The 24539-nt window shown below is 39.0% G+C and overlaps 1 protein-coding gene across 1 annotated transcript in view; it reads left to right on the forward strand.

Moving 5' to 3' along the window:
• LOC121149369 (MAX gene-associated protein-like) overlaps window positions 1–24539 on the forward strand; it is a 107568-nt gene that overhangs the window by 63070 nt on the left and 19959 nt on the right. The window contains exons 6-17 of the mRNA XM_040969949.1: window positions 2332–2463; window positions 2669–2773; window positions 4540–5195; window positions 6308–6653; window positions 8424–8647; window positions 9579–9758; window positions 10375–10447; window positions 11951–12468; window positions 15126–15276; window positions 16846–17469; window positions 22267–22560; window positions 22742–24189. Of these exons, the coding sequence (XP_040825883.1) occupies window positions 2332–2463; window positions 2669–2773; window positions 4540–5195; window positions 6308–6653; window positions 8424–8647; window positions 9579–9758; window positions 10375–10447; window positions 11951–12468; window positions 15126–15276; window positions 16846–17469; window positions 22267–22560; window positions 22742–24189 (4751 nt within the window). The remainder of the gene's footprint in view (window positions 1–2331; window positions 2464–2668; window positions 2774–4539; window positions 5196–6307; window positions 6654–8423; window positions 8648–9578; window positions 9759–10374; window positions 10448–11950; window positions 12469–15125; window positions 15277–16845; window positions 17470–22266; window positions 22561–22741; window positions 24190–24539) is intronic.

Consider the following 24539-nt stretch of genomic DNA (forward strand, 5'->3'; position numbering starts at 1 on the left):
ATTATACTGGGCCCAGAGAGACACCTCTTCTAAAAAGACAGTGAGTTGTTGTCAAATAAGGAAATAGGTCTGATGTTTTTAGGTCTTCCCATTTTCCTTTGAAGCTGGAGTTAGTTATGTGATATTTCCGTTGTCAAGTGATAGCAGTAAATACTAGGTTTGTGGGCTACGAACAGCTTTGAAACAAAGTCAAGAGCACAGGTTAACTCAGTGTTTAAGATGTCCGTGTGTGGTGTCAGATTGCCTTGATAGGATGTCCACCTCTTAGACACATGACTCCAGCTTTCAGCTAGTGCAGACCCTGAGTGTGGGCTCGGTGATTGAGTTCCACTGTAATTACTGGTAGGTGGCTTGCGTTACGTTTTTGGCTCCTGGCTTTAGCCTGGCCTAGTTCCAGCTTTTGTGAATATTTAGTGAGTGAAGTAGTGGATGCGTAAGAAGTTTATTAAAATAAACCCAAAGCTGTTTGTGAGCCATCACTTATTAAGATTGTAGTCAATCCAGGGGCCAGTATCATGGCTCAGTAGGCTAATCTGCCTGCAGCACTGGTGTCCCATAAAGGTTCTGGTTCACGTCCTGGTCACACTATTTCTTGTCCAGCTCATTGTTGGTGGTGCAGGAAAGTGGTAGAGGACGGCCCAAAATCTTGGAATCCTGCACACATGTGGCAGACCCACAGGAAGCTCCTAGCTCCCGGTTTCAGATAAGCTCAGCTCCATCCATTATAGCCATTTGGGGAATGATCCAGTGGATGGAGGATCTTTCTCATTGTTAATCTGCCTCTCCAGTAAAAATAAATAAATCTTTTTTAAAAAGGAGATTTCTGTCAAATTAATAATTCTCTTACAGTTCACAGGCATGTAGTTATTAAGATTGTAGTCACAGTCAGGGAGCTGTGTAGCCGGTTTTCTTAATGTAATTAATACTAAAATTGTTAAGGTATATTTATTTTTCATTTTTTTAAAGATTGGACTCAGCACAGTAGCCTAGTGGCTAAAGTTCTTGCCTTGCGCATGCTGGGATCCTGTATTGGCGCTGGTTTATGCACTGACTGCTCCGCTTCCCATCCAGCTCCCTGCCTGTGTGGCCTGGGAAAGCAGTTGCGATGACCCTTGAGACCTTGCCACCCACGTGGGTGACCTGGAGGAGGTTCCGTGCTCCTGGCTTTGGATTGGCTCAGCTCCAGCCATTGCGGCCACTTGGGGAGTGAACCATCAGATGGAAGATTTTCCTTTCTTTCTCCTCCTCTCTGTATATCTGACTTTCCAATAAGAGTAAATAAATCTTTTAAAAAAGATTGATTAGGGCCTGACGCGATGGCCTAGCTGCTGAAGTCCTCGCCTTGAATGCACCAGGATCGCATATGGGCATCGGTTCTAATCCAGGCAGCTCCACTTCCCATTCTTCTTCCTGCTTGTGGCCTGGGAGAGCAGTCAAGGACAGCCCAAATCCTTGGGACCCTGCAGCCACATGGGAGACCTGGAGGAAGTTCCTGGCTCCTGGCTTCGGATCAGCTTAGCACTGGCTGTTGCGGTCACTTGGGGAGTGAATCATCGGATGGAAGATCTTCCTCTCTGTCTCTCCTCCTCTGTATATGTCTGACTTTGCAATAAAAATAAATAAATCTTTTTAAATAAAAGATTGATTAAACCTGAAATGTTTTTGTTAGTGGTTTGGGGCTGCCCCGGGTTTTTCTGTTTTGTTTTGTTTTTAATGATTAATTTATTTTTTTCAGTTGAAAGAAAGTGTTAACAGTGGAGAGAGAAAAGGCTGAAGCCAGGAGCTTCTTCTGGGTTTCCCCTGTGATTGCAGGGACCCAAGGAGTTAGACTGCCTTCCACTGCTATCCCAGGCCATCAGTAGGGAGCTGGATCAGAAGTGGAGCTGCTAAGTCTTCAGCCTGTGCCGTAATACTTTGCTGGTGCCACTACACCATGATGCCACCCCCAAGCTGCTTGCTTTGCTTGCTTGTTTAAAGTTTGAACAGCAGAGAGAAAACTTTACCAGGCTTATTTATTCTTCAGATGTCCACAGCATTGGTCAGGCAAAGCCAAGAGCCAAAGGCTCTATTGGTGACAGGGACAAAAGAATTTAAGCCCTTGCTTGTTGTCTCCCAGGGTGTGCTGTGCGTAAGCAGGAAACTGGGTTAGAAGTGAAGCTAGGTTAGAAGTGGGTTAGTAGTGATAGGTAAGGTATGGGGTGATAATTTCCCAAGTGGCAACTAAGCTGCTCTGTCTAAATGCTCACTCTGCTTACTTTTTCTGAATACCCTGCCAGAGATTAATAACATGAAAAGAGAGATCATTTGATTTGTGTTCCTTTTTTCTTATAGTGGGCTTAAAATTGAATTCAGTGGATCCAACAATGAGCATTGATCTTAAATACTTGGGAGTACAGCTGCCTTTGGCTCCAGCTACTAGCTTTCCATTTTGGAATCATACAGGAACCAACCCTGCCTCTCCTGGTGAGTGGATAGCATTTTTAAAGTCAACCATTGTTTATCTTATTTAAAGCTTGGGTTAATTTTTGTATAAATAAAAAAACTACCTTTGTTGAATAAATTTAGAATATTTTAAGGTAAATGTTCTGTCTACTGATGTAGTACTCATAAGTGATTTTTACATTTGCTTGGTAGAATTTTGGTCATTGATTTTATTTTTTCTTTGTAGATACTGGGTTTCCCTTTGTTTCTAGGACAGGGAAGACCAATGACTTTACCAAGATCAAAGGATGGCGAGGAAAGCTTCATAGTGCTTCGGCATCTAGGAGTGAAGGTAACTTATTTTCTAAAATTGTAGCTATCTTCTGAAAAATTTCACTACATTTTGGTTAAGAGTAAGTTTTCTCCATGGTTTAAAATGAACTAGAAATCATTGCCTTGCTGAGTTTTACTTGTTTCCTATTTTCTAATTTCAGGTATTTTGACTGTGTATGCTTTTGGACTCTTATTGCTTACTCTTCCTTCTCATTGCTTATTTAATGAGGCTCTTTTTTTTCATTAACATTGAATCTTTGTACAGTGTTATAACAGTGTGATGCTCATCTCTACCAATATTTGGTAGTAGCTTTCAAGTAAATGGAAATGGGCTTGGCATGGTGGCCTAGCGGCTAAAGTCCTCTCCTTGAAAGTGCCAGGATCCCATATGGGTGCTGGTTCTAATCCCGGTGGCCCCACTGCCCATCCAGCTCTCTGTCTGTGGCCTGGGAAGGCAGTCAAGGACAGCCCAAAGCCTTTGGACCCTGCACTCATGTGGGACACCTAGAAGAGGCTCCTGGCTCCTGGCTTCGGATTGGCTAAGCTCCGGCTGTTGCGGCTGCTTGGGGAGTGAATCATTGGATGGAAGATCTTCCTTTCTGTCTCTCTTCCTCTCTGACTCTCCAATAAAATAATTAAATCTTTTTTTTTTAAAAGATTAATTAAAACCAAGTAAATGGAAATAGGAGTTTGGCTAAGTATGAAGAATTGCTATACTGTATCAGAGTACATGGACTACATGCCTGGGTTTGGCTTCTGAATTTTTAACTGGCTGCTGCCACACACCCTGGGAGGCAGTGGTAATGGCTCAGGTCACTGGAATTCTGCCAGTTGTGTGGGAGAGTGGAACTGAATTCCCAGCTTTGACCCCTTGGTTTTTTTTTTTTTTTTTTTATTGTTGTTTACATTGTATTATGTGGTACAGTTTTATAGGCGCTGGGGATTCCCCCCACCCCTCCCATACCCCTCCCCCCATGGTGGATTCCTCCACCTTGTTGCATAACCATAGTTCAAGTTCAGTTGAGATTCATTCCTTGCAAACACATGCCTAGCATGAAGTTCAGCGTGACCCCTTGGTTTTTGCAGATTTTGAGAGTGAGGCAATAAATGGGAGCTCTCTTTATCCGCCTCTGAAATAAGCAGGAAAAACAAACAGAAAGATCCTAGATGTTTACAGCAGGTGCTTAGCTTAGCAGTTTAGAACCCTGTTAAGTAATATAGTGGAGCATTTGGAATATGTTTCTGGATCCAGCTCCTGATTCTAACTGGATTTTTTTCCCGGTTCCCAGCTTTGGCCCATTGCTGTTATGGGCATTTGGGGAATGAACCAACAGATGAGAACTCTGTATCTGTGTGTCTGCCTTTTTGGCTTTATCTTGTTCCTAACATTTTATTTGAATTCTAGATCAGTTAGACTCTTAAATAATCCTTCCATGTTCTGTTGAGGTATTTTGATTTAATTCTGCTTTTTACAATTATAGTTTTACTTATTTGTGGTTTCTGTAGTTAAAAACTGTCAAAGGTTGATGTCTTATGTTAATGTTAGCTTCTTACAAAAGTCAAATTCAATAATTCATAATTATAGACTAATTTTAGAGGCTAAATTTTATTTATGAGATTCAAGTCATTTTACTTGATTTTATGTTTTCCCTTCTGTTTTGGTGAAGGGCTTTTTGAAAGGTTCAATAGCTTATACTTTAATCCTCCTGTCTTTTTTTGGTGTACTTTTCCAAAGACTTATAAACATGTATCCTGTATTGTTAGTATCTTGTGTCTCTTTTCTAGGTGGGAGTTCAGAAGGTTCACTGAAGAACCGTTCTGCTTTCTGCAGTGATAAGCTAGATGAATACTTAGAAAATGAAGGCAAACTGATGGAAACAAGCATGGGTTTCTCTTCCAATGCTCCCACATCTCCTGTAGTATACCAGCTTCCCACCAAGAGTACTTCTTATGTGCGAACACTTGACAGTGTGCTAAAGAAACAATCTACCATTTCCCCTTCTACCTCTTACTCTTTGAAACCTCATTCTGCTCCCCCTGCCTCTCGAAAGGCAAAATCTCAAAACAAACAGTCAGGATTCGGTGGCCGAACGAAGTCGTCTTACAAATCCATTTTACCATACCCTGTTTCACCAAGGCAGAAACACTCTCATGTGATTCCAGGAGATAAGATTGCCAAGAATTCTTCAAGCACTGTTTCAGAAAATCAGGTGAATAACTTTGTTGTGCCAACTTTAGATGAAAATATATTTCCAAAGCAAATTAGTTTGCGGCATGCACAACAACAGCAACAGCCACAGGGAACTCGTCCTACAGGCTTGTCTAAATCTCAGGTGAAGCTAATGGACCTGGAAGACTGTGCACTATGGGAAGGAAAACCAAGAACTTATATCACTGAAGAGCGAGCAGATGTGTCTCTAACAACTCTGCTTACTGCTCAAGTAAGTATCTGCTGTGTTTTTGTAAGCATATTTATGAGTACTTAGCTAAAATAAGGTTGATGCAGGTGAAGGAGAATGGGTTGACAGGGAGATTCTAAGCAGTTAATTAGCACACAGCTGAAGAGCTGTCTTCCCATTTGTTGTTCTTTATACCTAGACAGACACACAAATGTGGATTCCTCCTGTTAGCCAAGGGAGATACAACTTTCCTGTGTAAAGGCAGCTAGCCAGTGTAAAAATCCCAACATGTATATAAGTGCATTTGCTGATCTTGCTAAACAGCTTTGAAAATTCTGCTTAAAAGATACAAAATCTAAGAGGATCCAAGATTTTACAGTTACTTTTTTTTTTTTTTGATTAGTTAGTGCTGCGCCTGTCTTCGCAGCCTTTGTATGTGAAGTGATGGAAATGCATGTTGGTAATGAATTTCTGCGCCTTTCATTTTTAAATCTGGGACTGTATTCTAGAGCCAAAGGTCATCAAATGGACTACATGTGGATTATAGATAATAATATTATTATTTAAAGATTTATTTGTTTTAATGGTGGAATTAGAGAGAGGGGGAGATAGAGTTTTTGTCTGCTGATTTACTCCCTAAATGACCACAATGGCCATTGCTGGCCAGGCTGAAATTAGTAGCCTGAAATTCCATCCACATCTCCCACAAGGATGACTTGATCCATCTTTTGCTGCTCTCTCAGTTGCATTAACAGGGAGCTGAATGGGTAGTAGAGCAGCTGGGACACAAAAAGTGCTCATATGGGATGGCTACTTTGTAAATGAATGATCCAGGCTGTATACCAGTGATATTTTGTGAAACAGACTAGGTCTCACCCATGTTCCTGTCACATAGCATTAGATATAATTTTTATTGATAATGCATCTATTTTTTATCTTTTTGTTTATAATTAGTGAGAATTTTTGTTCTTTTGTTTGTGTTGAGCACTGAAATGGAGTTGTCCAGAGCCCTGGTTACATTCATGGTCTATGAATCTGTATTAATTTGTGGAATAGTACTCAAAGTCAGAAAAGAAGGTGGACTAATATGTTGTAAGCTTGTAGTGGTGGAGGGCGATGGTTAGTGGAATTGTAACGTTATGCTTTAACTTTAGGCGTCTCTCAAAACTAAGCCCATCCACACAATCATAAAGAAACGAGCTCCCCCGTGCAACAATGACTTCTGTCGACTGGGTTGTGTGTGTTCCAGTCTAGCTCTGGAGAAGCGCCAGCCTGCTCATTGCCGTCGACCAGACTGTATGTTTGGCTGTACTTGTTTGAAAAGAAAAGTTGTGCTTGTTAAAGGGGGATCCAAAACTAAATCTTTCCAAAGGAAAGCTACTCACCGAGATCCAGTATTTTATGATACTGTAGGAGAGGACATAAAGGAAGAAGAAGAAGGATTGAGGGAAGAGGAAGAGCCATTAAAAGAGAAAAAGAAAAGGAAGAAGCTTGAATACAGTGAGTATTGAGAATTAAAACAAGTATAGTCTTTCTTGTGGCTTAGCCTTGGTTGTAGATATATGGATGGATGATCTCTTGTTCTGTCTGTCAAAATAAAAGTAAATTAAAATGTGAAAGAAGTTTTTAGTAAAAATCTTTGCTTGTGGTTGAAGCCATTCACCAAGTAGTTTGAGATTTGGGGACAAAATAGGGGAAAACCAGAGCTGAGCATCTTTTTTTTTAAGATTTGCTTACTATTTTTACTGGAAAGTCAGATTTACAGAGAGAAAGACAGAGAGCAAGTTTTTCCATCCACTGATTTACTCCTCAAGTGGCTGCAATGACCAGAGCTGAACTGATCTGAAGCCAGGAGCCAGGAACTTCTTCCAAGTCTCTCATGCGGGTGCAGGGTCCCAAGGCTTTGGGCCATTCTCTGCTGCTTTCCCAGGCTATAGACAGGGAGCTGGATGGGTGATGGAGCAGCCAGGGTTAGGACTGGTGCCCATGTGGGGTCCTAGCATGTGCAAGACGAGGACATTAACCACTAGACCCCTGTGGCATTTTTTTTTTTTTAAAGATTCATGTATTTATTTGAAAGGAAAAATCAGAGAAAGGGAGAGACATCCAGAGAGAGATCTTTCATCAGCTGGTTGACAGTTGACATCCCAAATGGACACAATGACTGGAGGTTGGCCAGTCTAAATGAAGGACCAGACCTTCCTCCAGGTCTCCCACAGGGGGGGTGCAAGGGCCCACGTACATTTTTCTGTTCTGAAAAGCTTATTTTCTTTTTGGATAAAATATGACATAGATATAGACCCATGTTATATATTACTTCATCCTTTTGCTTTGTGTTTTATCTTTATATCTCATTCAGAGAGGCTGATTATGATTTCATTATGTAGAATATCTTTTTGTTTATAAGATAATTCCTTTTTTGGGGGCATGTCTGTTTATATGTCCTGTTGCTTACCATGAACTGAGGAGTTTTTGTGACTGTATTTTAAAGACTGATTTATTTATTTGAAAGACAAAATGGCAAAGAATGGAAGAAGACTAAAGAGGGGGAGGAAGAGAGTGTTTTCCGATCATTGGTTCCTTCCCACATTCTGAAACCAGGAATCAGAAATGCCACCTGAGTCCACCATGTGGGTAACAGGGACCCAAATAACATGGATCATCATCTGCTTCCTCCTAAAGCTGTTAGCACAAAGACAGCGTATGTGTATTTGTAAAGTGGTGAATTTGAACAATGTAGTTTTTCTTGTGTTTTAGAGTCTCTACATGCTATTTTCACTGTAGAACATCGCAGCTTCCCATTTGAAAAAATGTAGTTTAATGTGCAATACAGACTTGTGTGTAATTCCTCTTATGTGCACCACCTGTTTTACTTTCAGCCTTGTTTTGTCTTGTTCCAAAACAAAGTATTATTTAAAAGGCAGAGCAATGGAGAAGAAGGGGATGCATTCTTTCCACTGGGAATTCATTCCTCATTTGCCTGAAATAGCCCAGCATGCTCCAGGTCCATTTTAGTCTTCCACATGGGTTGCAGGGGCCCAAACTTTCAGACCCTCTTGCATTGCTTTTTCAGGCAAGGAGTTGAATCAGAAGCAAAGCAGCTGGGATTTAAACCACTGCTCTGTTATGGGATGCTAGCTTTGCAAACAATGGCTTAACCCACTGTACATTGCTGTTTTAATGAGTTCTTACCTGTTGTGAATGGCAGCGTACCAGTGCTAACTCTGAGTTACTGGAAGCACCTAAAAATCTATCCTCCTTTTTGTGAAGCTATATGTGAAACAGAGCCTGAACAGCCTGTTCGACATTACCCATTGTGGGTGAAAGTAGAAGGTGAAGTAGATCCAGAGCCGGTCTATATTCCCACGCCTTCTGTTATCGAACCTGTGAAACCATTGTTGTTGCCTCAGCCGGAAGTTTTACCTCCTGTGAAGGGCAAGCTGCTCACTGGAATTAAACCTGCACGGACATATACTCCCAAACCCAATCCTGTGGTAAGCCTGGCGTTTCATCTTTAAATGCAAGTTGAAAAAATTTATTGTAAAGATGATGAGCTTCAGGCACATTTTTGGTTGTTATTCTGTTAGATCATTCTGCCTTCAACAATATGTCTTTAAGAAATTAGCTTTCTTTCTGGTTTAATCAGTGTATTTGAAGGAAGTTTAAAAATGTTATTAAAGAAGAGGTGAATAGTATTGATTCTTAAAATAACCGAATCACTTTCAGAATGATAGAAAGGTGTTTTTACATGTAAAAAATTTATTAAGGATACTGTTATTTTCATGGTGTTAACATATTGAGTAATTAAAATGCTCAAGTGATTAACAGTGAAGCATTATTAAAATATTTTTTAAAACTTTTAATATAAAGTAGTAGCATTAAAGTTCAAAGTTTGAAATAACTTACTGTAAGACTTTGAAAACCGATAAGTGAAAGTAAAGCAATTCTGGTGATTGAATTCATTGCGCTTTTACTTGCTATTCCATTAACTTGAAGAATATTTTATGATAATGCAGCACAGTAGTCTGTAACATGCTGATTTAGAATTTTTTGTTTTTGATCTGTATTGAAAATGTAGAAAATGAGAAAAAAAATTTCTGCAGCAAAGTGATTAGCGTAATCTTGAGCTTCACTGTTATGTATTTTGTTTTTCTAGTTACTTAGTGTATTTTATCAGAGTATCAATCTGTGATGGACTGGTAATTCTGTTACCAGATGGATTTAAGAAGCATTGCTCTGATATGATCTGAAATTTCCTGTCAGAGAATCAGATGCTTTCTAGCTGCTCCAAGATTAATTTACTTGTGGACCATACATAGGAATTATCAGCAAAATTATCAACAAAAACTAAGCAAGATTTTCTTTCCTGTTTAGAAGACTTTTTATTCCCATTGTATGGAATGTTATATTGTATGAAATTTACAGATTCGGGAAGAGGACAAAGATCCAGTCTACTTGTACTTCGAAAGTATGATGACTTGTGCCCGAGTTCGAGTTTATGAGCGCAAAAAAGAGCAGAGACAGCCATCTCTGTCCCCATCCCCAACTCCATCGTTTCCTCAGCAGAGTTCGAGTCATGCTAGTCCTGAAAACCACAATGCAAAGGTGAACTGTTTGTTGTGTAATTTCTTTTTAACTTGCAGTTTTCTGTTGCTGATGTTAGCAGTTGTATATTATTATATTAGAACAGTATCCTCTACTTGTACGATAGAGATGGATTAAATAACATAAAATTAGTACAAAAATATCCATTTAATTCTGTTAGTACCTGTTCAGATGAGCTTTACATTATGATGATTGAAAATTTTACTCTGTATGACTCTGGAGCAATTTCTTAAATAATGTAAACACCCCTGTTTTGATTAAGTTGTTATCTGCAGTTACTGAAATTTGCATCTTTCTATGTTAGTTATTTAATTAGCTGAAATTTATCTTATAGATATTATATATTTTTCCTTTTTTTAATAGAATAAGGTTCTTTCTCTTTGTATTTGTATATGTGTGTATTTTTTTTTTTATGATTCAGTCATTATCATGGAGTGTTTTTGCCTAGAGTTGTGTATTGGAATAGCATACCTGAGTGTACAGATATGAAGTTACTGGTATTTTAAATCCTTGTGTTGATATCACTTCTGTGACAAACCTAATGTTTAATGTCCTGGTCTCTGTAGACAGTATTTTATGTCAAGTTGAAGTATTTGTGTGTTGTTCCCTTCTTTAGGAACCTGATTATGAACAGCAGAACTTAAAACAACTTTCTTGTGACATGGAAGAGGATTCTGATAAATCACAAGGTTAGAATGAGAATTCCTTCTTGTAATTTGATAGTAATTATAGAGGTCTGGATTACAGTAATTATGGAGGAGTACCCAAACCAGCAATGAAGACATGTCTGCCTGTCCTGTTTCTAACTTCTGCTAAAAAGAGAGACAAAAAGTTATTCTATACCCACTTGATGTATTTAACACTCCTATTCTTATTTTATCCTATTGCATATTGTTACTGGAGACATTTAGTGATATTTTCATTAACTTTTTAAAAGCTCAGCAATATTTTTAAGGATTTTTATTTATTTGTTTGAAAGGCAGAGTGATAGAGAGGAGGTGAGAAAAAGAGAGGGATCTTTCATCCACTCATTCTCTCTTCAAGAAAATGCAATAGCCAGGGTTGGACCAGGCATATTACCGGAAACTTCTTCCAGAACTCCCAAATGGATAGCAGGGACCCAAACACTTGGACCATCTTCTGATGTTCTTCCCAGGTATATTAGCAGAGCACTGGATTGGAAGTGGAGCTACCAGGACTTGAACTGACACCCATGTGTGATGCTAGTGTTGTAGGTGGTAGCATTACCCACTGCCCCACAATATAAGCCCTACCTGTAAGATCCTTTATAGTTATTATCATGGGGGAAATGCAAAGGGAGGAAGGAGGAACTACTACCAGGTTTTCTAGTAGTGGCTACCACTGTATTACTGTGTTGAGAGTTAGCAACTAGTGAGTTACTTACTGTTGTTGGTTCTTAAACATTTGACACGAAACATTGCTTTTTTAAATGTTGTGATACTCATAAAAATGATAATTTTATAGTGTATTGAGGTGAGTAAGGGAGGCTGCTTGCATAGAGAACTTGCCTGAGAGCATGAGTACCCTACCTCACCAGGACCTGCATCCTTGACATACATGTAATTATAACACATTGACTGTTGACTTATGCCATTGAATCCTGGGTGTCTAGTGAATTATACATTTAATCAACATGTTACCATAGATAGAAATACATTACAATACACTGGGAAGTTGCTCAGTCTGCACAGAGGAATCACATGAAAGCTCAGAAATAATTCAAAACTATTGCAGTAGAAACTAGAGACAGGTAGAATGCACTTTGTTGTTGTTAAAACCAGAATATTGTCTTCTTTACTATTCTTTAGCACTAACTTTCACAAGTTCGAAAGCATCTACATCTTGCTTACATAGATATGTCAGATAAGCTTCACTTTGATTGTAGGTAATGCTTTACAAGGGAACACTTTCTTACCTAATAGTTCCAGGTTTTTCAGAATAGAGCTTGGTCGTCAGGACAGTGAAAACTTTCCTGTAGTCAGACTCATTGGAATCTTTATTCTTTCTGGAAAATTCTTGAACTGTAAATTTTACATTCACAACCTAGATATTAAGTTAACACTAGGAGACACATAGGAGTGGGAGTGAGAAACACTGGCATTTCTTTCAAAATTCAGTGTAGAATGCTGTGATGCAGAAGTGTTCTTTTTCTTCTTCTCCTTTTTAATCAGAAAAGAGCTGGAAGTCTTCCTCCAATGAAGGGGAATCCTGTTCTACCTCTTATGTGCATCAGAGTTCACCTGGTGGGCCCACCAAATTGATAGAAATCATCTCAGATTGCAACTGGGAAGAGGATCGGAACAAGATTTTGAGCATCTTGTCCCAACACATCAATAGCAACATGCCACAGTCACTTAAGGTGGGCAGCTTCATCATTGAGTTGGCTTCTCAGCGAAAGAGCCGGGGTGAGAAGAACCCTCCTGTTTATTCTTCCCGTGTGAAAATCTCTATGCCATCATGTCAAGACCAAGATGATATGGCTGACAAATCTGGATCAGAGACTCCTGATGGTCCATTGTCCCCTGGGAAAATGGATGATCTCTCTTCTGTGCAGACAGATGCTCTGGATTCAGTGAGGGAGAGATTACATGGAGGCAAAGGCCTGCCTTTTTATGCAGGGCTTTCGCCTGCGGGGAAGCTTGTGGCTTATAAACGTAAACCCAGTTCAAGCACATCTGGGCTTATCCAGGTGAGAATTACCTTTAATCTGGGTACAGCACCTTTTATACTTAGGAGACATCCTGAATTTTCAGAGCCCTTAAGGCAACCCTTAATGTCATTGTCTTTACATTTCCTAGGATCTGGGATAAAGTATTACCCATTTTTGTAATAGGCCTCAGTTAAATAGATGCAAACCTAGAGTGTATTTTTGAAACACATGATTAAAAATGTAGAGGTTTGTATTAGCTTATAACTTGGTTCCTGGTCTTTCCATAAAGTTGCTTCTTTTGAACTATGTTGTCTAGATGGAGTGATAACTTTGACATACAAGGAGACGTAGTCAGGAAATCACTGTACCTCTGGGAATTTAATATTAGCAAGCAATTTTCAAAGCAAAACTGTGTTGGAAATGTTAGGGATAGTAAGAAGTTGAAATTGGCTTTGAGGTGAAAAGTATAATAATGTGCATTTTCTGCAAACTTATTGAAAACTCCTTGTCTGTGTTTAGAATCTTTAAAAAGTTTAATTTAGTAAGATGTTATTCAAATATGTAACATTTTTAAATTGAAGCTTTATTTTTTAATTCTTTAGAATTTTTGTCAATGTAATGATCATTGTTGGACAATACAAGTTTTATTGGTTAAAGTTATACTGACATACAAAAAGTGCTTTGGAAAGAGAAATTCTCAAGTGTACTTTATAGTCAAGGAGATATGATCTCCTTGCTAAGTGACATTAAATACACTTTTGAGTCAGTGTCAGAGCAGCAAATGTGTAGAGATGTGCAACATTACTGCCAGGTTACTTGATTTTTACTAGACTGACTACGTTCCTGGGTTAAGGACTTTTGCATTAATGATATGACAGATACTCTTAGTTAAAAGACTTCATTGCAGTTTTTTCTTGTTAGTGCTTTGTAATTGCTTCTATTGGTATTTCTTATATTTTTGAAAGATTTACTCATTTATCTGAAAAGTTAAGTCTCAGAATGGGAGAGACAGATATCTTTCATGAACTGATTTCATTCCCTAAATGGCCATAATGGTCAAGGGCTGTGCCAGGCTGAAGTTAGGAGCCAGTAGCCTGATTTTGTCGTTTGGGTCTCCAACATGGATGCAGGGGCCCGAGTGTTTGGGCCATCTTCTGCTGTCAGAGACACATTTACCAGGAAGCTGAGTCAGAATTGGAGCAGCCAGGAATCAAACTGACACCTACATGGGACGTCAGTTCTATTAACTAAAATTGTTTACTGAGATTGCTGGGTGTGTCTAATCAAAAAACTGAAATGCTTTACAATTTGAAACTCATATGAGCACTGACATGACAACTGAAAAATTCTGTACCTGGCCCTATTTAAGTATACCTAGGTGTGTTCTAAAGATATTATATAAAATTACCTGTAGATTCTTTATAAGGTATACTTAATATGTAATAATTTTTGTGTTAAGGCTTGGATTCTATCCCCCATATTTTGTCATTTAAATGCAGAGATTCTGAGCTCAAGGATTTCAGATCAGAGATATTCACCCTGCCATATTCTTAGGAGAAGCTACTGAGTAGTCGTTGAAGCCTCTCCCAAAAGAACAGGTGTGGGTAGCTCTGCGTGACTTTTTATGTAACTTTATATAACCAAAAATATATAGTAAGTTTATTTTTAGAGATCTCTGGGAATAATCATCATTTTACTTAAGTAGCAAAGAGTAATTTTGTTTTGTGTCTTTAAAGTGGAGTGTCTTGCTATAGCTATTCTCCTCACCAATTTGTTGTTAACTTAGAGAATAGAATACAGCTTTAATTCTTGAACAAGATTATCTGTTTGAGTCACCCAGCATATGACCTAGAGAAAGAACATGGGTAGAAACATGGTAGGGTTTTGTTTTATCAAAACCAAACCAGAAAGGAGCTAGTGTCCCAGAAGGGCAGTCTAATCAACCGAGACAGCATAGATATTTACTTCATTTGTTGGCTCACTTTTTCTGACATTTGAGTGACTGAAATTGTAGTGAGTTTTTTACTAGCAAAATTATGCCTGTATTCAAGATAAGGAGATAATAGTATTGAAGTTGAGTTTATTGAAAACTGAAAACTAATGAATTTGTGACTTTAACAATGTACAGTAGATTCACCATGTGTTTTTCAAACATGAAGGATGCTAAAAAGACCCCAGTTTCATTGTGCTGCCCCTCTGGTCTTGCTAATGGTTGTTAATAAGTTAACCAGAATTGCTTAATGACAATTGTATGATTGTTTAGACTTGACTATGTATTTTATATATAAATACATGAATGATGAATTTCTAAGATTGCTTCCAGACTACAAAATGAGGGGTATGAGGTTAGTTGAGAACATAAAATCAGAGCATTTTTTTTCGTGTTCTGATTACTTATTTTACCTTGAATAAAGTCCATCACTTTTTCCCCCTCCTAAATTTGAATAAATAGACTTTTAAAACCTTGTAAAAATAAAACCCCTGACAAGGGAGAGGAGTTAGCAAGAGAATTTTATCTTTACAAAATTTCTCTTTGCCACTTGTTTCAGGTTAATGGTAAGAGTTACCCGCAGGCTAAGTTGCTATTGGGACAGATGGGGGCATTGCATCCAGCCAATAGGCTAGCTGCTTATATCACAGGCAGGTTGCGACCCTCAGTCCTGGACCTCTCAACCCTCAGTACTGTCATCTCCAAGGTAGCATCCAATGCCAAGGTGGCTGCATCCAGGAAACCACGCACCCTGCTGCCTTCCACATCCAATTCCAAAATGACATCTTCTACCAGCACCACAACAAATCGCCCTGCGAAGAATCCAAAGGCATTTGTCCCAGCAAAAAGGCCAATTGGTAAGTTGGAGTTTACATAAAAATTTTGAGAGAGCCTGTGACTTGTCAGTTAATTTAGATACAGTGCTAAGTGAGTTAATTTAGATACAGAGTTTATAAAAATGAGAGAATCCCAGAATTTGGCATTATTCTGTTAAGTCTGTCATTTAAATGTTTTAGTTTTTGCAAGGAAGAGTCCTCTTGTAATGTGTTAAACAATAAGTTGAACTTTAGCTTTTTGAGGCTTTTAAACTTGTGGTATTAGTACAGAAAAAAAAACAGAGTTTAATTTTGTTTTTTGAGAAGGAAGAACATTTTAAAGTGTTAATTATTTTTTCCACAAAGACTGATGTTTTTGATAACAGTCATTATGTGTGTGCGTTGAGTTTAGGAAACTAAGAATCCAGCAAAAGCTGGCAGGGTGTATTAATATATAGGCTTAAAATAGAAGGCTCTTGTAAAACACGATTTTGAAAACATTGCATTATTCTATTCATCGCTGTTCTATGAATGACAAACTCTTTCTGTTGCCTAACATTTCAATGTTAGTATTTACCTTTGAAGCATTTCTGTTTTAGCTTTCAGTGTATCTACAAGTTGTTTAATGAATTCTTCTTTTTGTTGTTTCCAGTCTACTTAGGAATGTTAAGTGAACGTGTCAATTGTTATTCTTATTTCTCTAACAGGAATCTAAAATCTCTAGCTAAAGGCTGGAATTGTGTGAAGATAGAGGATGGGCATTATATGCATTAAAAAGAACCTATTTTACCGCTTTTAAAAAGCAGCTTTCATATGATTTTCCAAAAACAATCTCGTTCTGCTCTTTTTTTGAATAGTGTTTTGATGTATTTTACAAATACGTGATACTTGATTGCTTCATAAGAGGACAGCCATAAGGAGGTATAGGTGCTTGGATGGGGAAATGATGGAATCCAGTTTTAAAATTAGTGTTGAGGGAAGAATTCTATTTTTAAGAAATATTACTTATTTGTAAGGCAGAGAGAAAGAGAGGTAGTCCATCCAATAGTTAATTCCCCAAATGCCTGCAACAGCCACTCCTGGGCAGGGCCAGAGCCAGGAAAAGGAACTCCATGTTGGCCTCCCATGTGGTGGCAGGAACTCAAATATTTGAACAACTGCTCATTGCTTCCCAAGTGCATTAGCAGGGTTCGGGATCAGAAATGAAGTAGCTGGGACTCAAATCAGTACTCAGATAATGGATGTGTACTTCGCAAGGGGCAGTTTAATTAGTGCTATACTGTGACACCCACCCTTGTCTGGCCTTATTATCCATTTAGTTGAAATTGTTTAAAACTGCATTATCTCCTAAGTGGCTTGACATTTTGAATATGTTGCACAGCCAAAAAGAACTTTTGTAGGAACACTCAACTTTGTTCTTGTTAAAGTTATAAAGGCTTGATTTTTTGAGGGAAGTGTTTGATTTCTGTGGATGGACATTGGCATATGTAATGCAGGTAGGTAGTACCTATAGGAAATTGACTCACTGGTGCCCAGTAAATATTGAAAGCACGTCACTATGAAGATAAAATAAGAACTGAAGATTTTTGACCTGCAGATTTTTATTTGCAGCGGCTCGACCCTCTCCTGGTGGTGTGTTCACACAGTTTGTGATGAGTAAAGTTGGAGCCTTGCAGCAGAAGATACCTGGAGTTAGCACACCCCAACCCCTGACAGGCCCACAGAAGTTCAGTATCAGACCTTCTCCAGTAATGGTCGTCACACCTGTGGTTTCTTCTGAGGCAGCTCAGGTGTGCAGCCCCGTGACTGCTGCTGTCACTACTACCCCTCAAGTGTTTTTAGAAAACGTTACTGCTGTGACACCTATGACTGCTGTTTCTGACGTGGGAACTAAAGAAACAACTTACTCTTCTGGTGCCACCACTCCAGGGGTTGTTGAGGTCTCTGAAACTAATACCAACACCCCTGTAACATCTACCCTGTCTACAGCCACTGTGAACCTTACCAAAACTACTGGGATAACTACCCCTGTGGCTTCAGTTGCTTTTCCTAACTCTTTGGTTGCATCTCCTCCAACCATAACTCTTCCTGTTGCTTCCACTGCCTCCACCTCCATAGTCATGGTGACCACAGCTGCATCTTCCTCCATGGTGACCACACCAACTTCATCTCTGGGCTCTGTTCCTATTTTACTCTCGGGAATTAATGGGAGTCCACCAGTGAGCCAGAGACCAGGTAAGGCCTGCCTGTTACTAGTTGCTTTGCTCTATAGCTCTTTCCATAACTATAGTTGTGAGAATTATAAATATCTTAGGTATGGTAGATGTTTTCTGCCATCAAGTGGTGTGTATAAATCCTGAAAAATTTGGCATTCTGCACAACTAAACGTTGAAAGCAATAGAGCCTGTGGTCTATTTAATATGAGTTTAGGACACATCACTGAAAATCTATTTAAATTTGTAATAAGAACCCTAATAAAATAATCGACACCCTGGAAGGTAACTTTAACAGCTTTGACAGATAATTAGTGGTTGGAAATTATCTCAGGACATGCAAAAGATACTGTAACACAAATAGAAGTGCACCTGAGCAACAAGAGCTTTGAAAGGCAGAGGAAAAGGTTTTCCATCTGCCAATTCACTCCCCAACCACTTGCAGCTTCCAAGCTAGTAGTCTGTAGCCTAGTCTGGCTTTTTCATGTGGTAGCAGGCCTGATCATTTGAGCCATAACCTGGTGTCTCTCAGAGTTCACTTTAGCAGAAAGCCAGAATGGGAAGTAAAGAGGAGTTACACCTAGCCACTACTGTATGGGAAATGGAACATTCACAGGTAGTGTCTTTCCCTGTGTGTACAGCTTTGTAAGGGAAGATAACGAGACAGCAGAGAAGTCTACTTTATGCCTATGCTGCAGACAAGCTGAGGGCTCTTATTTTTTTAAAAATTTTATTTATGGGCCTGACACGGGTAGTTTAGTGGCTAAAGTCCTCGCCTTGTAAATGCTGAGATCCCATAGGGGTGCTGAATCTAATCCCAACAGCCCTGCTTCCCATCCAGCTCCCTGCTTGTGGACTGGGAAAGCAGTCAAAGACTGCCCAAAGCCTTGGGACCCTGCACCCACGTGGGAGACCTGGAGGAGGCTCCTGGCTTCGGATTGGCTCTGCTCCAGTCATTGAAGTCACTTAGAGTGAATCGTCGGACGGAAGATCTTCCTCTCTGTCTCTCCTCCTCTGTGTATCTGACTTTCCAATAAAAAAAATCTTTTTTTCTATCTTTTAAAAATGTATGTTTTATTTATTTATTTTTATTGGAATGTTAGATATACAGAAAGGAGAAGAGACAGAGAGGAAGATTTTCCATCTGTTGATTCACTCCCCAAGGGGCCGTGATGGCCGGAGTTGAGTTGATCCGAAGCCAGGAGCTAAGATCCTCTTCCAGGTCTCTCACGTGGGTGCAGGGTCCCTAGGCTTTGTGCCGTCCTTGACTGCTTTCCCAGGCCACAAGTAGGGAGCTGGATGGAAATGGGGCTGCAGGCATTAGAACCAGCACCCATATGGGATTCTGGCCCATGCTAGGCTGCCGCTCTGAGCCCTTTTTATGTTTTGTACTGAAGGTTAATATTTACTCCTGCTGTTCTAGTTCCTCTTGCCTCATAAAAATAATTTATAAATCAGCACTCATTTAGTTATTATGCATAAGCTAACAGACTTTTTCTTAGTTTCTAATTTTCATATTTATCAGTTAAAAAATTTTTTTTGTTTTGTAACTTAGAAACATCCTATACTTCCATAGTATTTTTGAGATTTGTTTATTTATTTGAAAGATACAGTTGGGGAGGGCGAAGGAGAGATAGAAACAGATTAATTGATCTTCCCAGCCCATGTTTCTATTGGCTTACTCCCCTGATGGCTGCAATAGCCAGGGCTTAAACCAGTCTGAAGGCAGGAGGCGGAGCTTCCATGTGGGAACTATTTTCTGCTACTTTCTCAGGCCTTGACTAGGGAACTGGATCAAAAGTAAAGAAGCCAGGACAGAAACTGATACCGTTATAGGAAACTGGCATTACAGGTAGCAGCTTTATCTACTGTGCCACAGTGATAATGACCCTGATACTTGGGTAACTTTAATATTCAGCTCTAACTAGTTGAAATAAGTGGGGTTTTTAAAGTATGCTTTGAGTACAAAGAAGAATTATTGTGCAAAAGTGAATTTGCAGGGCTTTAGAGAAAATAAATAGCCTCCAACAGTTCTTTGTTACTGATATTTTCTGATTAGTAATATTTGCAATTAGTTTGTGATTTGTAGTTTTATTAAAAGAATAATGGTGTTGAATTTGTCTTGTGTTTCTCCCCATCCAAAAAAACCCCCAAAAACCTGCAAGATAATGGTTAGTTTAACATATATGTAGTTTTGTGGGGAGGTAACTGATGGTGGTACTGTTTTCTACTGAATCTTAAGGTTCATGTTGTATATTTTAATATGTTTCTTTTTTTAAGTTTTTTTGTTTTTTGTTTTTGTTTTTGTTTGTTTGTTTTTTTAATTGGAAAATCAGATATAGAGAGAGGAGGAGAGAGAGAGAAAATCTTCCATGCACTGATTCACTTAGTGGTCCTAGTGACCGGAGCTGAGTCGATCCAAAGTCAGGAGCCAGGAGTTTCTTCCAGATCTCCCGCACAAGTGCTGGGTCCCAAGTTTTTGGGCTGTCCTTGGCTGCTTTTCCAGACCACAAGCAGGGAGCTGGATGCGAAGCGAGGCTGCTGGGATTAGAACTGGTGCCCATATGGGATTCTGACGTATTCAAGGAGAGGACTCTTAACTGCAAGGTTACCACGCTGGGCCCACATCATGCCTTCGAAATCATTGAGGAGTCCAGGCTTCTCTTTACTTTTAATGTCGTTAGACTGTTAAAAAGTTTAGTTTTTAGTTCCATTGTTTCTCAGACTTAAATTATTTAAGAAATATATCATTTTACTCCAAATCCTGTCAGTTACTGTAGTGTCATTTACTTTTTTTTTAATTAACATCAACTTTTTAAAAATTTAAATGCGTTTTAAAAACAATATTGGTTAGAAGCCTAAATTACTTGCTACACTACGGGTTTAACCACATATACTGGAAACAATAGTAATTGTATTAAATTCCATTTAGCCACATTCTTCACATGTGGCATGCTTTCTATTAATGAAAAACCGGGGAAAATGCTGGAATAATAATATGTAGCATCAAAGATTGATATTCTCTTTTCTATATAGTCAATAATTTGAAATTTGAAGGGAGGTTACCTTTCTGTGATATGATAGGATTTTATTCTATCTGTCACCTAAAATGTCATCCATAATACCTCCTAAAGGTATTTGAATGTTACTGGTTTTCTTATCTTTCTTTTGTAAGCAGAGTTCACTCAGATAAATACCACTTCTAGGGCCAGTGCATATGTTAGTTCTCAGTTCATAAAAACTTAGCAATTTGTGACTTTCCATTTGACTTTTTCCTGTTCCCACTTGCATATTGAAATAGACGTATTTAAGGCATTTGTTAAGATTGTTTTTATTCTCTGAATTGCTGAAATTTAGAATTTGAATCGTTTTCTAAAATTTAAACAGAATTGAATAAGAATTTGTCAACCTTTGTTAGTCCGTCTAAGGTACATGTTTTTTGTTTAAATGGCACATTATTTTTATGAATAATTTGGTTTGTGTCATTTTATAAGAAGTCTTAAAGCTAGCTTATATGCATGTAATTATCATTGAAATATTATGGAATAATTGTGGCAGGTGTGTTGCGTTCTTGTCTAATAGAAAATTGCATTGTTAAGGTGAAATTTTTGATTTTTTATTCTTTTCCTGTTTAGTAGCAAAGCTATTAAAGTTTTATTTATTCATAATGTTAATAACTTTATCAAATTGGATGATAATGGTAGACGAGGTTCTTTTATATTCGTTGCTGTTCTTACCTTTTTATCCCTATCACCCAAAAAAATTTTCAATGGGTGATATTCATTATTTTTCCCTATCTTCAATATTTCTAAGTATCTTTCCTAAACTTTACAGTGCATCTTTAGTAGTAATGTTTTGAAATCTTTTAATTTAAATTTTCTGCATTAAATTTCTGTTTTTCTGTTTGTTTAAAACTGTGTTTTGCCTTTTTCTAACCAGGCTTTATTTCCCTGCTTCTTTGATGTCTCTTAATTTCATTCCATTTTGGGGGGGTATGTATTTTTTTTCCTTTTGAAAGAATTTTCACAAATTCTTCTGCTTTGTTTATTTGTTAGTGGATTTTAAGCCAAAAAAAGCTTTTTATATACCTTGTGGTTTTAGTTGTTGACTTACCTTCCTTGAGTATAAGCTGTGAAATGAAATCATAAGTATACTTTTACCAGCCTTCCTTTTTTTTTTTTTTTTAAGATTTATTTTTATTTGAAAGAATTAGAGAAGGAGAGACAGAGAGGTCTTTGCCAAAATGGCTGCAAATGGCCACAGCTAGGCCAATTTGACAAGAAGACCCAGGAGCTTCCTCCTAGTTTCTCAAATGAGTACGGGGGCTCAAGCTCTTGAGCCGTCCTCCACTGCTTTCCAGGCCATGAGCAGGGAGCTCGATGGGAAGTGGCACAACCAGGACTCCAACTGGTGCCCATATAGGATGGCAGTGCCATGGGTGGAGGCCTAGCCTATAACACCAGCTCCAGTCTGCTTTCATTGGAAAAGTTGAAGAGTTTTATCAGAAAGTATCTGGCTCTCATGAGAATCAAGCTTCAGAGGCCTGCTCATGTTTTTCATCACATAAAGGCATCACCTCTTTAGATACACATCTTGGTAATTGATGCTTTTTAGAACTATTTTAAATATGAATATGCACAGAGTGCAAAGCAATTTGTTCTTAGCATAAATAGATATTATAAAGACTGGGTTTTGCCAATTTTTATGATTCACATTAAAGTCATTTGTAGTATCATCTGATCCTATGTCATAGTAGATTTTTTTCCTATGGTTGTTAAAGGGAAATTCTGATACTAGGATTCCATTTCCTGTTTTTCAGAAAATACCCCTCAGATTCAAGTGACTAATCCACACGTGTCTCCTAACACAGTGAAACGAACTGGACCTCGACTCTTGCTGATTCCGGTGCAGCAGGGTTCTCCTCCTGTGAGACCTGCTGTTCCTAACACACAGCTTCAGGGACAGCGGATGGTCCTACAACCAGTTAGGAGTCCAAGTGGAATGAATCTTTTCAGGCACCCTAATGGGCAGATTGTCCAGCTCCTACCTTTACATCAGCTTCGGGGATCTAACATCCAGCCCAACTTGCAGCCTGTCATGTTTCGGAACCCAGGTACAAAGTTGAAATCTTTCTGATGAGATTTTCTTTGTAAAAATCAATTGGTCATATGCCATGTTAATACCCCTTGGTGATTATTCTTAGTGTCTTGGAGTAACCTTTTCAAAAAGAAAAGCATACCTTTGAAGTTTAGATGTGGGTAATAGTGATTTCAAATTTTCTTTTTTCTTACCAGGATCGGTGATGGGAATCCGATTACCTGCTCCTTCCAAACCTTCGGAGACTCCACCATCTTCTGCTTCATCCTCTACTTTCTCTGTTGTGAATCCTGTTATTCAGGCTGTTGGATCTTCCCCAGCAGTAAATGTTATCACTCAGGCACCATCAGTGCTTTCCTCTGGACCTAATTTTGTATCTCAGGCTGGCACATTGACCCTGAGAATTTCCCCTCCTGAACCACAAAGCTTTACAAATAAAACAGGATCAGAAACCAAAATAACCTATAGTTCAGGAGGGCAGCCTGTTGGTACAGCCAGTCTCATTCCTCTCCAGTCTGGTAGTTTTGCCTTGTTGCAGCTTCCAGGACAAAAGTCTGTTCCTAGTTCCATTCTTCAACATGTGGCTTCCCTTCAGATGAAGAAGGAACCCATGAATGCTGACCAAAAAGATGAAACACATTCTGTAAAAAGAGAGCCCGAAACTAAGAACATTCTACAGTATGAAGGAGAGGCTGTAGACTTTGAGGCTAATGAAATTAAGCAAAACTTAGGAGCTGCTGCTGCCTCAGAAGACACCCTGAATGACTCCTTGGAAGAAGGAGGTGCTCAAGTGGATGATGAAGTGTTAACGGAAGAAGGTCCTGCAACTATGAAGTCTTCTGAGTACTCGTGTAACACTGGGTCACACACAGAAGACTCTGAAGATATTACTGAATGTGGGACTAGGAATCATAGCAATTCCAAAGAAAAATCAAATCTTACGAGGCAGTTTCAAAAGCTTGGAGATGTGAAGGTGGAGCAGCAGAAAGAATTTAACAATTTGGAGGGAAAATTGGAAGAATTTCCAGTTGTCTCTAAGGAAGAAATTAAACGTGAATTATCAGGGAGCAGAGTTGTGGAACAAAGGTGTAATACACAGCCTGAGGCCAGTGAGAAGGGGTGTGGAAACTCTGTAGAGAAGGACAATAGTAAGGAGAGATGGAGGAGACACCCAAAGGGCTCCTTTATCTGGAAGAATGCTGAAACATCACAAGAATGTAAGAAAGAGGCAGAGGAACAGTTAATTGAAGCAAAGACGTGTCAAGAAAATTCAGATGTGTTTCAACAAGCAGAAGGCAACTCTGACTTACTTGCAAGAAATGCAACTGCTGAGAATGCCAGAGGTTTAAAAACTGAAGATGATTCTTGGACTAAGATTTCTAAGGCTGCAGCCTTCTCCATTGTTCCTCGGAGAGCTGCAAAAGGGAGCAGAGGGAATGGACGTGTCCAGGGTCACCCACAACTACGAGGAAAGCAAATACAACCAAAGCAAGCGAAGAAGGGTGGGAGAAGCAGTGCTGACTACCCTGTTTTGGATTTGCAAGAGGATGAGGAAGATGAAAATGAGAAAACCGATGATTCTATTGATGAAATTGTGGATGTTGTTTCTGGCTACCAGAGTGAGGAGGTTGATGATGTAGAAAAGGTGGTGAGCTTATTTTTGTTGTGACTGAAACCTCAAGGATTTAACTGGCTTGTTAGGGATAGTAGCTTTTTCAGAAGATCTTTAAGAGGCTCAATGCAATAGTGCAGTGGTTAAATCCTTGCCTTGCATCCACTGGGATCCCATATGGACGCCAATTTATATCCTGGCTCGTCCACTTCTTATCCAGCTCCCTGCTTACATCCCGGGAAAGCCTTGGACCTGTGTGGGAGACCTGGAGGAAGCTCCTGGTTCCTGACTTTTGGCTCAGCTCTAGCTGTTGTAGCCACTTGGGGAGTGAACCAACAGATGGAAGATCTTTCTATCTCTCCATCTCTCTGTAAATCTGCCTT

The sequence above is a fragment of the Ochotona curzoniae genome, unplaced genomic scaffold (assembly GCF_017591425.1).
Source record: "Ochotona curzoniae isolate NIBS_2020 unplaced genomic scaffold, NIBS_Ocur_1.0 scaffold_4701, whole genome shotgun sequence".
Classification (NCBI taxonomy): Eukaryota; Metazoa; Chordata; class Mammalia; order Lagomorpha; family Ochotonidae; genus Ochotona; species Ochotona curzoniae.